General features: G+C 44.8%; 1 protein-coding gene across 1 annotated transcript in view; it reads right to left on the bottom strand.

The window, feature by feature from the left end:
• Positions 1-867: 867 nt before the first annotated feature.
• Positions 868-17037, bottom strand: part of RERG (RAS like estrogen regulated growth inhibitor) — a 93016-nt gene continuing 76846 nt past the window's right edge. Inside the window, exons 3-5 of the mRNA XM_066634310.1 lie at positions 11952-12008; positions 2551-2624; positions 868-1275 (exon numbers count right to left, since the gene is read on the bottom strand). Of these exons, the coding sequence (XP_066490407.1) occupies positions 868-1275; positions 2551-2624; positions 11952-12008 (539 nt within the window). The remainder of the gene's footprint in view (positions 1276-2550; positions 2625-11951; positions 12009-17037) is intronic.

Raw genomic sequence — 17037 nt, 5'->3', positions numbered from 1 at the left:
GCAATCATATACATACTTACTTGGAAGTAAGTCCTATTAAGCTCAGTGGGATTTACTTCTGAGTAGACATGCATAGGCTTGCAAACAGAAGTGTCTTTTCATTGACCATGCATTAATATAGTGCTGCTAAAGGTACAAAATCAATTTACCATGCTATCCATAAACTGCTACATTGCGCCTGGCTGTCTGTCTTTTAAGGACTCCAGCGTCGAAACTGTCTACAGGTAAATACAGTGGACCATTTATCAAGTGGCAACTTACCCTAATTGACATGTAGTCACTTGGTAAGTTGGTGGCCTGAAATAGCCAAACAACACTGTGAAGAATTCACATAAACAACTTCCCTGCCTTCTTGGACTTTTGTCTGAATACAGATAGTCTTCTCATTATAGAGCTAGACATTCCTGATGAGTGTTTTGTCAAGTGAATACATGAGAACTGCAGTTAAGTTACTAATGGTGAAGGGTAATCCATTTCACCCAATAAGGGCTTGGGCAAGAGACACAGTACCTATTTGTTACTGATAAGTCAGCATACAGTAGTGACCTGTGAAGGTGCTGAGCGAGAAGTGTGGCAGTACCCAGACACATTCAGCATCTTCTAAGCTACCCTTTGAATTGATTTTAATTTTTAGATAATTGGTGATCAACCAAACTGCAGCAGAGCATATATCACAAGTCCCCAAAATTTGCTTGGCTTCTCTTTATATCAGGAAGAATAATGTGATGGTTTAAAAAGGAGACCAAAACACACACATACACAGAGCAAAGCTTTGACCATCTTGTTGATGAATGGCAATCTGGCCTTGTAATCCCCCTCCACCTGAAATTACTCTGCCCCACATTAACCTTGCAAAAGGCAATAATTTTAGCTGCTAATTTTGGTGAGCATCTTGTTAATTGCTTGCTTGACATGAGTGGTGGAACTCCGTCTCCGGGTCTTGCCTTGAACCATCTTTCTGCGTCGCACTTCCCGGCAGAGCTCATAAAATGCCTCCATGATGTTACCTTCTCCTGTGCAAGCAGAGCATTCATAAAATGCACACGCGAGTTCTGTGGCCAGCTTTTCCCCTTCTTCTGTGCTGACCTGCCTAGAGTGGTCCAGGTCTGCTTTGTTCCCAACTAGGATCAAAGTAACATTCTTGGGTTTTTTCACTTCATCCAGCAAGTTCTTAAGTGGCAGGACTTCTTCAAAGCTCCCTCGGTCGGTAATGTCATAGACTAGCACAAAACCCTCACTCCATCGTATATGTCCTTCCTTCTGAATGGCATCTTCCTGTTTGAAAATGAGAAATGCATGAAGAATGTTGGTGGCAATGAGACACAAACAGATGGTTGGGATTTGGGGGGGGGGGCGCAGAGACTTCTGCTCCAATTTAGTACCACTGTGTTTTGGATATTGCCTATGGATATTGCCATAAAAGGGTCAGGAAGTTTTACAGAGCCAGGCACTACAGAAAAACAAGCCCACACAGTGGCAGGAAGCATCATTATTCTGTATAATGTCATGATAAAAACCTAATAGTTTTTTCCCCAATATGAACCATAAGATCTACTTCCGAATGAATGAGACAACATTAAACACAATAAGGAATAGTACTAATATTTAGAACTTTTAACACTTTGGGGAGGGGATTTTTGGACCATTTAAAACATGCCACCAGCTCGGGTTCAGCTGTGGATCGCTTCCTTTAAGTTCTAGTATGCTCTAGTCACTGATGGCACAAAATGTCATACTACTGACCAGCTGCCTGCTGTAAGCAGCAGAATATAAATCTCACCTATTCCATCGATGGTGTTGTATTCTTTCCCCCATACCGTTTTCCTAATAGAAATCCTTCCAAAAAGCCACTTTATAAAACTCTAAGATTTCCCCTATGGAGCCAGTAGCAGCTTTTACTGCCCCTTCCTTAATCTTATTCTCTGCCCACCCTACTGCAGACTTGAACTAAAAAAAAAGACACCCCTGTGGACTATCAGATCATGCATTCCCCATCATCTTGCCTAGTTTGGCTCTAATGAGGCTACCTCTCTTGAACTTTCATGCTCACATTGACTTTCAGGGTGTCGCTCCCCTGGCATGAAGTTCTTCCATGTCTTTACTTGAGCTATCTGTCCCTCTTTCTTTTGAGAACGACAGTGATTGAACTACAAGTAAAGAAAACAAAATGTTGGTTCCCTTCCTTTTTATCTGATTCAGAATATTGGTTTGTGAACACTACACAATGTGTTCCTCTGGAATGTGAATTTCCAATATTTCATACACAAGTACCTGCAAACCAGAAATGGTCTAGGGGTTGAGCAGGTAGAGCACTGGCCTGAGGTCCATAATCATCAGAAGGCCCACCTGGTCAAGCGAACACCTGAACATTCTGCACCAGTAGTAGTGCTCAGTGTGACATCGGGGGTGAGTGGGGATACCATGGGGGCCCCAGTGCTAAGCTTTTCCTCAAGGTCTCCAGCAATCCAGTGCCAGCAGTGCTGGATGCTTTCCCCCCATGTTAATCATATTTTCTGTGTACCACATTATAGGGATCAGTAGAGTTCTTACCTGTCCAGCTGTATCTAGTATTTCCATAGAAACCACTTCATCGTCAATAGTGGCTTGATGACGATAAGTAGACTCTTAGAAAAACCATGACAAAAATAAATTACAGCTCAAAAGAAAATGATTGGGGTAAAGTGCATTTTGTACTTCCTGGCCACCATTTATAGCATCCTTTACCTCCTCACAGTTCCAACAGTTTTGTCCCGTTATTATTATGATGTCTTTAGGAATCACATACCAGTGGATGTTTCTGGATCATTCATCCCTCTTGTACTCCTCAGTTCCTGAGGGAGTTGGATAAAATGGATATCTGATTCCCTATCAGTCTGACTTCAGACCAGACTTTGGGATAGAGATGGCCTTGATGGATGACCTGCGCTGGAGACTGGACTGGGGGAATATGCTCCTATTTGTCCTGTTGGACTTTTCAGCGGCTTTCAACACCATTAATCATGGTGTCCTTCTGGGTCAGTTTGCTGAGTTGGGGCTTGGCGGCACTGTTTTTCAGTGGTTTCACTCCTTTTTGGCTGACAGGTCCCAGGAAATAATGTTCGGGGGACTCCTGTTTGGCACTCGGGTTAATGACATATCAGAATGTAGCAGAGTTCTGTCTTATCCTTCTTGCTGTTTAACACCAACATGAAACCACTGGGAGAGGTCATTACCACTAGGGTCATTACCACCAACAGAGAAACCACTGGGAGAGGAATTTTTGTGAGTCATCCTGAACTTTGGAAAGATGGGATATAAATCTTTTAAAAAATCTCACACTTTAAATATTTAGATGTATACATGAAATACTAGATTGTTTAATTTACTTTCTTTTTAATAAAACACAACAGGCTATGCTATGTTGGCACAGCTGTGTACTTTCTTCCCTGCCAATTAATTTTCTAAATTGCCAGATATGCAAAGTCTTTGTAAAGGAGAAGCAGTGAGAAGAAAAGAGAATTGAAAAGCCTCCCATGGGCTGATATGTGCAACACGGTCAAAGAACACCCTATAAAATAATTCAGTTTCTGACTCAGTTGCACATAGAGGCCCATGTGCTGCACTCAACCCCTGTATTCCCCAGTTCACACCATGTCAGTGGGAATCTGTGATGTCAGGATTAGCTCCAGCTCCAGGGGGTGCCATTTTCAAGGCTCTCTGTCATGTCACTGGTTGTGCCAAAGAGGGGGTTGCAATCCTTGCTGCTGCTAAAAGTAATAAGGCAGGTAGTAATGGCTGCTGCTTCTCCTCAGCAGCTGAGGTCACCATCATCCTGCAGGGGCCCTGGTTCAAGAGAGGGGCCCACTGCCCCAATGAGGAGCCACTAGGGGGGCTACTGTTCCTTATCTCCATTGCCACCAAATATTTGCCTGCCTTCTTTGAGTGAGTGAGCAGTGAGAGGAGTGAGGAAATGGAACAAGAGCCTCTGCTCACCTCACTCTCCCTTTGGGAGACTGTGGGAATTGGGTCCAGGGGAGAGGACAAGGAAATGGGAAGTGGGCCCACACAGGGAGGAGACCTCATTAGGGACATCTGACATAAAAGTCTCTCAGACCTGGAGCCACACAATCAGGTTTGGAGAGTGGAGGGATCCTTCTCACATTCAGCGCTGCCCTTTGAGACAAACACTGAACATATGGATGCGCAAGGCATGATCAGAGTGTGTCTTGTTGCGTGCATGTGAGGGGGCATCACTAGCCAGCCTTGTCCTGCCCAACCCCTCCACATGTGCCATTAATGCAAGGAGGCTTACTGCTGACAAGGGCGATAATTATCTTGCCAACTGACAGTTCAAAACGAGTGTTGCCAGTGAGTGAAATGACAGGCTGGATTCATATGGCACTTTAAAATTCATGGATAGGTATCTGAGTCAAGTGGTATCTACCATCTCTTCTCAGAAATTTAACTTCTTCAGAGTCTGGAAAGGATATTAAACCCCGAAGACTGACTGTTCTAGCAACTCATGCCAACATAATTTTAGGAAGGCTTCTCCCAAAGCCCAACATAGGAATAGGGATTGATCCCGCTCACTAGAGGTGGTTGAAGCATATGGGATGGTATATTCAAGAAAAGTAGCCCCAGATCTCATTGGGCCCAGGTGATATGTTTCAACTCTCAAGCCTTTTTTGCTGTCATCATGTGACTTAAGCCCTTTGTGAATGCATTTGTTTTCTCTTTTTCCTTGAAGCTCAAAAATAGGTGAGAAGAATTTGTTCACAGTGTCTTCCCCTCCTCAAGAAGCACTTAGCCCAGGGCTGTAGCTGGGGGGACGGGACCAGGGGGCTTTGCCCCCCCAGCCAGCAGTTTGCCCCCCCCCCGCCAGCATTTTTTTGCAAACCTGTCCTCTATCTAATCTGGCGTCAGTTGGGGGTGATTTGAAGCCCTTTTTGCCACATTTTTGGTGCACAGGAAGGTGCTTCTGGAAGGGATTGGGGAGGAGAGAGAGAGTGCATTGTGTGGAGTGAGTAGAAAAAGGTCCTGGGGGACTCCTTGGAAGTTATGTCCTCTGGTCACCCTGCTCCCATCCAGAGCACATGGAGAGCGGGGCTGGTCAAGAGCAGCTACAAGAAGGTTGGGAGAGATCTTGACTTGTACTGGCTGGGGGAAGGGAGGGTGCTATTTCTTCTACTGTGGAACATGCTAATTACTATAATGGTACTGCTGTGGGGGGGCAGGGAGAAATGTTTCTGTTTGGAGAAATCATGGGGGCAGGTTCTTGCCTTTCAGATGCACTTTTAAAATTAATGGCTGCTGCTTGGGGGCTGGGGAGACCCTTTTTTGGTGGGAGAAAACATGGAAAGCATTTGAGCTAAAGGGAACCAAGAACTTGAGTGTGGGAAAGGTTCTAAGCAGGGGCGGATCCGGGGGAGACCATGGGTGCATACCCCCCCAACTGTCCTGCCAGCAGGAAAGGGCACCCGCCAGGATGGAGAGCAAAATCAGGTGTCAGGGGAACACCCACTGGGCAGGTGTCAAGGAGATTGGCTGGAATGGGAGCCCACGTCTACCCACACAGCAAACTGCCACAGAGGCTTTCAGCCCAGTCAGGAGCCCAGGTCCACCCAAACAGGTAGACCTAGGCTCTAAGCCCAGGTGGGACCCCAGGTCTACCCACTCAGCAAATAGCCACAGAGGCCTGAGGGGGACATGATTGAGACATATAAAATTATGCAAGGGATGGCTAGAGAGATGTTCTTTTCCCTCTCACATAACACCAGAACCAGGGGACATCCACTAAAATTGAGTGTTGGGAGAGTTAGGACGGACAAAAGAAAATATTTCTTTACCCAGCATGTAATTCTGTGGAACTCCTTGCCACAGGACGTGGTGATGGCAACTTGCTTAGATGCCTTAAAGAGGGGATTGGACAAATTTCTGGAGGAAAGTCCATCACAGGTTACAAGTCATGATAGGTATGTGCAAGCTCCTGATTTTACAAGTAGGCTACCTCAATGCCAGATGCAGGAGAGGACACTAGGATGCAGGCTATGTCTTGCTGTCTTTTGTGCTCCCTGAAGCATTTGGTTGGCCACTGTGAGATACAGGAAGCTGGACTAGATGGGCCTTTGGCCTGATTCAGCAGGGTTCTTCTTATGTTCTTATGTAGGCTGTAAGCTCAATCAGGAGCCCAGGTCTACCCAAGCAGGTAGACCTGGGCTCCACGTCCAGGTGGGAACCCAGACCTAGGTCTGCCTGCCCAGCAAATGTCCACAGAAGTGGTAACCAGGTTGGTTACCAACTACCTGCCTGGTTGACCTGGGCTCTGAAGGTAGTGCTCATGGCCCCCTCCCAAATACAGACACTGGATCCACCGCTGGTTCTAAGGAGATTCAACTCAGAAAGCTGGGAGGATTCAGCTCAACCAGGTATATTCAGTAAATTCAAATCTTCTGTACTTTGCTTTTTAAAAGCAATAAATATTGTAAAAAAAACTAGTGTTCCAATGACATTACTGTATTTGACTAGCATATCTTTCCTCTTGCTCTGATGTAAAGTAGATAAATTTTATTTTAATATGTATCAATGCATCAGCAATGTGTCATCGACAAATGTTATATAGTTGCTAGATAGGTGCTAGATAGGCGTTATATAGGTGATAGGTGCTAGACAGGCGCTATATAGATGTTAAATAGGTGTTAGATAGGGATTATATAGGCGCTAGATAGGTGTTAAATAGACGCTATATAGGTGCTAGGCGCTAGATAGGTGTTATGTAGGTGCTAGATGGGCGCTATATAGGTGCTAAATAGGTTAAATAGGCACTAGATAGGCACTAGATAGGCTCTACATAAGTGTTAAATAGGCACTAAATAGGTTTTAGGCATTATATAGGCGCTGTATAGGTGTCAGATAGGTGCTAGGCACTAAATAGGTGCTATATAGGCATTAAATAGGCATTATGTAGTTGTCAGGTAGGTGCTATATAGGTGATAGGCGCTATAGAGGTGTTAGATAGGTGCTAGATAGGTGTTGCATAGGTGCTAGATAGGCATTATATAGGTGCTAGATAGGTGTTAAATAGATGCTATATAGGTGTTAGGCGTGATACAGGCGTTAAATAGGTGTTACGTAGGCATTAGATAGGTGCTAGATAGGTGTTAAACGGGCGCTAGATAGGTTAGATAGGCGTTATATAGGCGCTGTATAGGTGTCAGATAGGTGCTAGATAGGTGCTAAATATGTGTTAAATAGGTGCTATATAGGTGTTAAATAGGTATTATGTCGGTGTTAGGCGCTATAGAGGTGTTAGATAGGCGCTATATAGGTGCTAGATAGGTGTTGCATAGGTACTAGATAGGCATTACATAGGTGTTAGATAGGTGCTATATAGGTGTTAGATAGGCGCTGTATAGGTGTTAAATAGGCACTTCAATACAAGTAAATACTACCTGCATCAGAATGATATGTTTTGCAGGGTTTCAGGCCTGTGTATTGCACTGGTGTGTAAATGAAAGGATATGTTGCATGTTATTTCTATATAGGCAATACATTTTACATTGCATGCAGAGATGCATTTATTCTATGCAAATTATTGTTACATTGCTTTACAGCTAATGAATGCATCTTTCAAAAAAAACAACCCACATTATTTTCTCTTCATGAAATTTGGGGAGTTACGGGTATTTGATGTTTCATACTTATCCTTTCATTTTGCCTATCAGTATAGATACCTGACATCATTGCCCCCCTTGAAAAAATAGTCGCGCCCCCCCCCCACCTCTAGAATCCTGGCTACAGGCCTGACTTAGCCATAGAGGAAACAGGGACAGTTATAATTATGGTGTTTATACAGCACCCTCAAAATATATCTAGTACTTAGGGGAGTGGACCCAGCTCGGTGGCAGAGCACTGCTCAGCATGCAGATGATTCCAGGTTCAGTGCTGGCATCTCCAAACTGGAGATGGAAAGACCTCCTGCCTGCAACCCTGGATAGCTGCTCTCTGCCAGGGAGGACAGCACAGAGTTAGGGCAGAGGGCCAATGCACAGACCCAGCTTTGTGTGTTCAAAGCAATTAAAAGAACAACAGCAGGAAGAGGAGACAGGAATTACAGGTCTGCGCCCTGAGGAGTTTACAGTCTTAATGTTGTCAGTGGGAGAGAAAACACAGGGAAAGGGCAGGCAGGAGAGAAGGCATAGTAGGAAGGGCTGAGCTGAGTTAGTAGAGTTCTAAACTGCCCTGCATTTTGAAACCATCTGGTGGGTATTTCAGATGAAAAGAGGAGGAGGAGGAAAAGAGGCCACAATAAAAAGGTTCCCTCCCCACTGATAGTGTTGGCAAGCATCCCTCCAGCTCCCTCTAATAATGTGCAGTCTTACATTATTCAGTGCTATTTGGCATTGGGGGAATACAGGAAGGCTTAGAAAAACTACCTGACAGACTGAGCTTGATTTTGGCTCCAAGCAGCGCTACATCTCAAGGCTGACATGAAAGAAAAACCCCTCACTTGGTTTGTGCTTCTCACATTTGCTTCAAGCTGCTTCACCTGCTTTTGCTCTGCTCACTCCAAACCCCCTGGGATAGATTTTTTGAATCTGGAGCAGTAAACTCCGTTCTGAGGGAGCCCTAGGCAATGTCCATCTGCCTCCATGCTGATACAGAAGAAATCAAAAATGAATGCTTCCCTCGCTTATTTCCATAATGTATGCTATGCCAATTCCCTACGCCGTAGGAGAGAGGAGTGGGGAGGAGGCTTCAATAGAAGGTATTAAATTTGTATGAAGTCAAGTTACTCCCATATTCTCCCACCCCCTTTCTTCTGACAACTGAAAACGATGTCTTTGGGGGCAGGTCATGGTAGAAGAGCAGTGAGAATACGTACTGCTCTCTAACGTTATTTAGCTATGAAAATCTGAATCCTCTCCCCACTGTGTGCCATTAATGACACAGGGGACGCTCTGTACTCTGCCATAGAATTCAGGGGCACTGTTCAATTTCCTCTACCACCCGAGAAAGATACTCTGCACTTTTTAATGGATTTCAACTTATATTTCTTTTCCACAGGTCATGTTTTCCTACTATATACTCCATGAAGAGAAATAGAATTGAATCCTTTGTATCCACAGGGGATCTTTCCTGAACCCCTGTGAATAGTGAAATCCATGGATAAACAAATCTGTTGGTCTGATCCATAGGACCACTGGACATGATAGGAGATGTTCTCTGGTTGTTCTCCAAGGTGTTCTGAGACCCACAGAGATCTCTACAGGCTCTCCCAAAGGCTGCTGGATTTGCCAGAAGGGCACTTACGGGGTTTTCCCAAACAGGAAGTGCCTTCCTGGCATCTCTGGAGGCCTTTCTGAGGCCCTTAGCAGCTGTGTGTGGTTTCTGAGGGCCTCAGAAAGGCTCCCAGATGAGATTGGGGAGCATCTCTGGTTGTGTCCAGGAGCTTCTTAAATTCAGAAGCTCAGCAGAAGACAGGAAAGCCTCCGGCAGATGGTGGTAAAACCGAGTCAGAAGCTTGCAAGAAGACTGACACAGATCTTCTTCTGAACTGCACAACCTTTGCAGGGTTCTGTTTCGTGGGTCAATGTGGCATCTCTTTGACATTTCCTTGAGCAAACTGTTATTGCAAGCAACTCCCCGTTTATGCCATTCTTACACACTGATGTAAATGATTTTAGAAACTGGTCCTACGTTGAAAAGACAACATGGCTATTTCCCAGCGGTTTCGGAAGGAAATAAAATGTCTTAGTAATCTGTGTTGGGGGAAGTCCAAACACTTTTTTAAAGACCAAAAGTAATGTCCCTTCTTTGTATCTTGCTGTGTACCATAATCCTGTACAGCTGTCATTGTAACAAACCAAATGCCACAAGGGACCATTTAGAAGGGGGAAAAGGGAAGAGACTTAAAAGTGCAGTTAAAAATGAATAGCTTACTTTGCAAAACCGCCACTGGTGTGCTTGAGCACAGGCTTATTTTTAGTCAATTTGGCAGCTACTCACAGATCAGCTAAATTGTACTTGGTCTGAAGAGTATGTGACTTTCATGCCATATGTTACGAGTCAGGAAGAATTGCCAGAAAAATAAGAAGACAAATTCTGACTCCACTTGAACAGGCTACAGCACTGTTCATTTTGAATTGGACCACAACTGGAAGGTCAGACCATTTGGGGTTTTATAGCAGCTTGGCGTATATGAATCATCAAGAAAAGACAAGACTACTTTGGTGAATGTTTGGTTAACTGATTTGGTATCATACTCTAAATATAAATGCCTTGTTGGAGGTTCAGCCAGACCAAACAGTCCCATTGGCTAGTGTCACGGCCGAGGACAGTACTCTAGCAATGTGTGGCTTGGCTCATCTGCAAAACTATCAGGGCAGTTTTTATTACACTGCCAGCTTAAGAGCCCGATCTTGAGTACAGCGCACGGACTCACTGCTGGTGCACACTGTCACAAAAGTGCCATAAGGCACATTTGCGGGCCCAAGTGCCAGGCGAGTGCTGGTAGTAGCTCAGTGCTGGCTGGCATTGGGCTACCGCTGGGCGGGCGCCCGACCTCTGCTGCTCTGCGGTTGCACGAACTGCCAAGCAGTGGAGAGGTAAGTGGGGACAAGGGGGGAGGTGGGGGAAGGCGTTCCAGGGAGGGGGAAAGTGGGCCTAAGGCGGGGAGAGGGCGGGGAGGAGACATTCCAGGGAGGTGGGAGGCTGGGAGAGGGTGGGAGTAGATGTGCCGGGGGGAGGGAGTAGGGAGGGAGCCTCCACGAGATCCAAAGCCTCCATGTTGGGCTCATCGCCTGACACGGAGGCTTTAGATGCATCGCTGATATTCTCGTTGGTGGTGAATCGAGTAGCCTCATTGCAGGGCTATTCTCTTTACCTGGGGGAAGGGGACAAAATCCCCTTCTCCCGAAGAGCTGCCAGCAGCTGCCCAAAGCACGCAGGATGTGGCAGCAGCCATTTTCTGCGCCACTGCAGCCCTGCACCCCAGGCAGCTCAGGATTGGGCTGCCTGACATTCTTGTTGGACAGGGATATGTATTCCCTGTGTGAACAAACCCCTGCTACCTGGGCAAAGAGGTATTTTTCAAAGTGGTGCTCCTCTAACATTACCGGGGAGAGCAACTACCACCATTCACTCCAACATAGCATCTTTTTTTGCTGGTGTCTCTTCAGCATCTTTTTAGATTGTGAGGCCTTTGCAGGCAGGAAACTATTTGCTATGAAAACCACTTTGTGGATTCTGTTGTTGTTGGGAAGCAGTCTATACATATCCTTCATAGTCTATATTATTCTTAATAATACTATTGTTTGATTTTTTAAAAATAAGCAAAGTCATGTGCCAAGACAATTCAAATTTTGTGTTACAGAAAGATGAATTCTTCAATGTCTTATGCAAATTAAACCAACTTTGGCACACTGGTTCCTTCAGTTTTATTCGGCTTCTGCTACTCGTGAAGAGAAGGGTGCATGAGCATTGGAAATTCAGGTCAGCTTCCAATCCTCCTGAGATTCAACCAAGCACTGTGTGCACACTTTCACACTTATGTGCAGCTTGAAGAGCCAGAAATCATGCTTGAGAGTCTCTCTCTCTCTCTCCCCCTCCCCCGTCTCTTGCAAAAATACAAATAGCAAAAAATGCAGTGTCTCTTCTGGAAATATTTTTCAGGAGATGACTTTTCAAAGAGGTGTTCAAAAGTGTTCACAAGGGCACAATACACTGAGCTGCTTCAGGATTTCTAGTAACAAAGTACTGGCCCAGTTGCCCTGACAACAACTGGTAGGCATTCAGAGTGAGGGTAACAAGAGATTTAGAGCTCAGTCCTATCCTAACTCCTCCCTCGCTGGTGCAGACCTTCTACATGCATAGCATGTGGTCTGCCACAGAGCTCCAGCCCCTAAAGTACTATCAGTTGTCATTCTAACACGTCCTGTAGTATACTGAGATAGTGGCAATAAAACACAACTCACCAAGAGTCGGATCGTACTCCCATATAAACCGCTTTGTCAGAAATCGCACGACAAGAGCTGTGGGAAAGAAGCAAAACCAACTTCAGTTGAAGTTCTGACCCATAGGCTGCAATCCTAAACACATTTACCTGGGAGTCAGTCCCATTAAACTCAGTGGATCTTACTGAGTAGACACGCATAGGAGTGTGCTGATAACTGCTCATTTGTCTGCGCTGGAAGACAATTTTCAGTTTTGGCACCATGTCTACAAATGCTCTTCTTCACTTGATGGCCCAGTGGAGCATACATGAAAATCTGAAAACACTGCTCCTCCTGCACGCAACCTGAAAGACGGAATGCACTGATTCACACGACCACATTGGTACATTGAGAATTTGGTTTGAATGGATCCTGTAACAGCTGATGACGAAATGGTCACGCAACTGTCTCCCCATAAGCCCCTGTTCAGAACTCAATCTCAAATGAACCTTTTGTACGAAGTCCAAAATTCAGCCATAGTTTTGAAATGCAATGCCAACATCACACCCTTTGATTTTTCAAACAAAAAACAAACAAACCAAAGAACAACCACAAAATAACCCAACAGAAATAAACCCAATAGAATCAAAATTCGAAATGCAATCTTGTGATTTAGGAAAATAAAAATTTAGAATCTTTTAAGGAAATCCAAGGGAAGTAATTTTGTTGAGAATTCTCCCTGCAATCTCACAACTCAGCCCACCTTTGCTATCCCAACTCTCAGCTGCTGAGCTGGGCTGATGGTCACCCTGCCTGTTACCCCGACTTCCTGAGCTACAGTCATAAGGCTGCAGTCCCGCACACTCAAATATGTGAGTGTATGGACCAGAACCCTGGGCCACATCAGGGCTAGGTTTAGTTTTTAGCTTGCTTTTTAACCTCTGGGCTAAACTTTAACTCCCCACCCGCTTTCTTCTCTTTAAAAAATAAATAAATAACCAAAACTTGAACCAATACATCATCAAATAAAGACCCCTTAGTCCAACATCATGTGCCCAGACACAGAATTCCAATAGTCTTTCTTTGCTTGTTGATGCACATCATGATTTGATCCTGTTTTCCCCCCTTTCTCCATGTGCCAGATGATCAGCTTTTAACCCTTGCCTGTTTCCATCCATTGGCTTGTTTTCTCAGTCCTTTAACACAGAATATTAATACAGAATATTTGCTGTTTTACCTACCTGGTCGATATTCACTCCTGAGGATTGAGTGAATATAGACTCACTCAATGAGTGAATATAGACTCACTCATTTTCCTCAGACCATCATTACTGGTTGAATTGGGGAGTGCTCTGTGAACCTGGGAGACAGGCTTTTTCAAGGTGGGCTCTTTCTGCCTGGACTTTCCAACTTTGGGTGGTAGCAGTGAACACCTGCTTTTTCTTGAGTATTCCCAGTTAACCAGTAAGGAGTAGGGAGAGTAGGGTACTGTCACTAACTGCCGGGTGCTGCGCTTGTTTGCCCTTCCACTTCCCTTAGACCTTCATGGTAGGTGCCCACAGGTCCCCATTTGCCATTAACCAGTATGCTATGCCAGCTCTCTGCAGAGTCTCATTGCAGCCAATCATACAGTATCCCGTGACAGTGCAGAGGTTCATAAGTCAGGCCATTAATAAAGATTTCTTAATTGTTCATGTCATGGCACATCAACTGTTCACCGTGTAGAAAGTGCTCACAAATTATCTCTGACTGGTGCATTGCTTCAGTATGTGTCTGAAGTCATTATAACCGGGAGAAGTACATTCATCCTCCAGTGTCCTTGCTTGAATTATGTCTCATTACATATTCCGACACCTCAATTAAACATGCAAACAGCTCACCTCTGATCCTGTGCAGCAAGACAAGGCATTAAGCAATCACTCACTATATAAGTAGAATTGGTCTGTGCTTCAGGGCCCTTCTCCGCCTTATATGGAGGGCAGGGATTTGATAGAGTGGCTAGGTCATCATTAATGTTTAGGATGAGCCTGTTTCCCCTGCTCCCTTCCTTTGTTGTTCCTCTAGTTTGTCCTGCCTTTTGTTCCACTCTGGTAGAATTCCAGTACAAGAAGGAGAATTTCTAATCTTAATTCTGGAATTGGAGCCTGAAAAGCTTTTCTCCCTCTATGCTCTCAATGCATGCATATACAGGTAGTCCTCAACTTATGTCCTGGTTCTGTTTGTCTGGAAGTTGGAATAGCATTTTCACCCCTGCACAAGAGCAGAAAGCCAGATGCACTTTGCAGCTGTACATGTTGGGGCATCTAAGTCAGGGACTGACTAATGGCTTTTTAACCTCTAATGACCAAAGGTGCACTTTTTAACGTCTAATGGCCCAAGTGGTGTTGGCACTAAGAGGGCAATATGGGGGCAGAGAGGATGAAATGGGGCAGGGAGGGGGAAGGAACAAGGCAGGGAGGCTGCAGGAGGGGGTGGATCCAGCAGCTGTCATATGCACCGAATCCTATCCTCCCTTTTGGCAGCCACCCCTGCCTGCTTTCTCTCCTACGACTGGAGCAGCTAAAGAGTTGGTGCAGGTTCAAGGAGACCCCCTGAAGCATGGGAGGCTTATGGAGGGGTAAAGGAAGGTTCGGCATTGCTGCACCAGTGAGGGGGAGGTGTAGGTTTGGGATCCTAATCAGGTAATTTGGAATTCCGAATTCTGGGAAGAAACTGGAGACTTCTACATCAGAAGCATCTCCATCTATATTATAAAAAAGCATCTTTTTGGTAGATTTCTTTAAAGCTCACATGAGCCCCACCCACGTGTGATACAAGTTGTGCTGAAGGAAGAGTGACTCTGCGTCACTAGAAATTGGCAATGGTTGACCATTGTGGTTTGGATATTTTTTAACAAGTAAAATCTTTGCTTCCTGTTTTTGGCTGAAATCAAATATCAAACCAACAAACTCTAATAAGAGTGTTTTCCCTTCTGTGTAAACTCCATCTGTCAGCAGGGTGAGTTGTAAAATCCTGTGAGCATCTGCTTTGGTGAATGCACTGGAAGTCTGGAGAAGTTCAGGTAAACACCCTCAACCTTAGAATTCTGTTTGCATCAAATGTTCTGTGGTTTCTGGTCTCACAACCTTCTCATTTCTCCGATCTCCAAATGGAACACTTGGCACGTTCAACTATATCTTTTAATAGTGTGCATTTTGGAAACTGGTTGCTTCCAGCTGTATGGTTAAACCATTTCCTCTCATACATCCTTGGCTTCTAGAACCCTGGATGGAGGTCACGTGAACATGTGTTGGACATGTGGACATCTGGAACAATTCACACAACTATTTCTGTAGTGTAAGAAGCATCTTGCTGCTCAATGTTTACATGGCATAAAACAGCCTTTTGAAACTGCCAGTTTTGTCAGAAAATTCCAGGATATGGATATCCTGAGACATTGTCAGTGTTTTAAAGGATGTGGCGTCCTAGCTGGGGTATCCTGTCAGCACTTTAAGGGATTAGGCTATTAGTATTACTATGTAGAAGTCTTTTTCTAAGAGACTTCATCTGCATGACTAATATCAAGGGAGAAACTATTTTCCATCTCTTACTATTAGTATTTAATTGTACAGATTTATACTCCAATTTTTGATCCCGTGATCTCCTGAAGCAATGTATAACAGATTTCAACCATGAATAAGAAGCATGGTTTGTGCTTTCTTTGTGACCAAGGAAGACACTGGGGTGACACGATGGCCTCTCTTCCACTCTCTGGTTGTGTTAAGTGACTTTCCTTGACTTCTTAATTGAGTCACAGTCAAATTAATTCAAGAAGGGCCCTTAGCACTGTGGTAAAATACATGCACACACATGGTTATTTAAGATTCCACATCCCATCTTAATGATTACACAAAAACTCTTTATGAAAGGACTGCATAACTGAAGAGCTTCTATTGGTAATAAAAGAAGAGATAATAGGATCAATAATGCATTGTGCCAGAGGTAGAAAACACTCTAAGCGTGGTCATGAAATAAATTAATACTGAGAAATACTCATCAAAACGTTATGTACAATTTTAATGCCCCCCCAGAAGGTAGTCTGCATTCTGTGCAAATTCTCCACTTGTTTCACTTGTTCATTCATGTTTATAATCAAGACATCTGTTCCTCCTACTGACTGTGTATCTCTAGTAGCTGAAAACCCACTGCCTGTAAAATAACCATTTCTACAGTAAACGTATGTTATTGTCACACACACACACAGCCCAATTACAACCCCATTAAATCACAGCTTTTGGATTAGGCTTAATGAAGTAAGCAATCCAGAACACAAACATACTGAGCAGCTGCACACCAGATTTTTTTTCAATCGAGTAGAGGGAACTGCATTCCAAATTATACTTGATTTCTGTCCTTTTACGATCTCTGAAGACACAAGTTTCACAGGTGCAGTTTTTCCCATCACCTGCTGAATCCCACAACGGTTACAAGCCAAATCTCATTTGAAACGTGGTCACTTCAGCACTTTGATGCTGCTGCTGCTGCTGCTAATGAGAATTATTTCCTTCTTCCCTCATGGAGGGTTACAACTGCAGGCTTGCAGACAGGGCATACATATTTGGCTCAGGCCGCCATAGCAGAATTCAAGATGCTATTCAAGATAATGTAGTACATTATCAAAGTAGTCAAGTGTCCCAGAATTGCAGGCTAACTTAGAGCCTGATCCTATTCTGGGGTAGTGTGAACAGATGTCACGCTGCCCCAGCAACCGCCATTGCAAAAGTGTCTTAAGGCACTCCTGTGCCAGTCATAAGCTGGCTGGGCTGGCGGTGAGGCCAGTGCCAGTTGGCACTGGGCCTCAGTGCTGAGCAGACGATACTGGAATGGCTCCGGCAGCAAGTCCTCAGAGGTGAGGGTTTTGGGGGCGAAGAGAGGGCGGGGAGAGGTGGGGAGGGGGCAGAACTGGGCGGGGGGAGGATGAGCTGAAAGGATCAGGCCCAGGAGTGGGGTAGGGATGGTAGCAGCCTCTGCTGCCAAGTCCTATGCCCCCTCCTTGGCCAGAAAACCCAACACAGACCTCCTTGGTTCTGAGCCAGCTAAATAGCTGCGGCAAGACCCATTGCTGCTGGCTGCATTCTATCTGGGTTAA

The sequence above is a fragment of the Tiliqua scincoides genome, chromosome 7 (genome assembly GCF_035046505.1).
Source record: "Tiliqua scincoides isolate rTilSci1 chromosome 7, rTilSci1.hap2, whole genome shotgun sequence".
In the NCBI taxonomy this organism is placed as follows: Eukaryota; Metazoa; Chordata; class Lepidosauria; order Squamata; family Scincidae; genus Tiliqua; species Tiliqua scincoides.
Note: the sequence above shows the minus strand (reverse complement) of the source record. Positions and strands in the feature narration are given on the sequence as shown.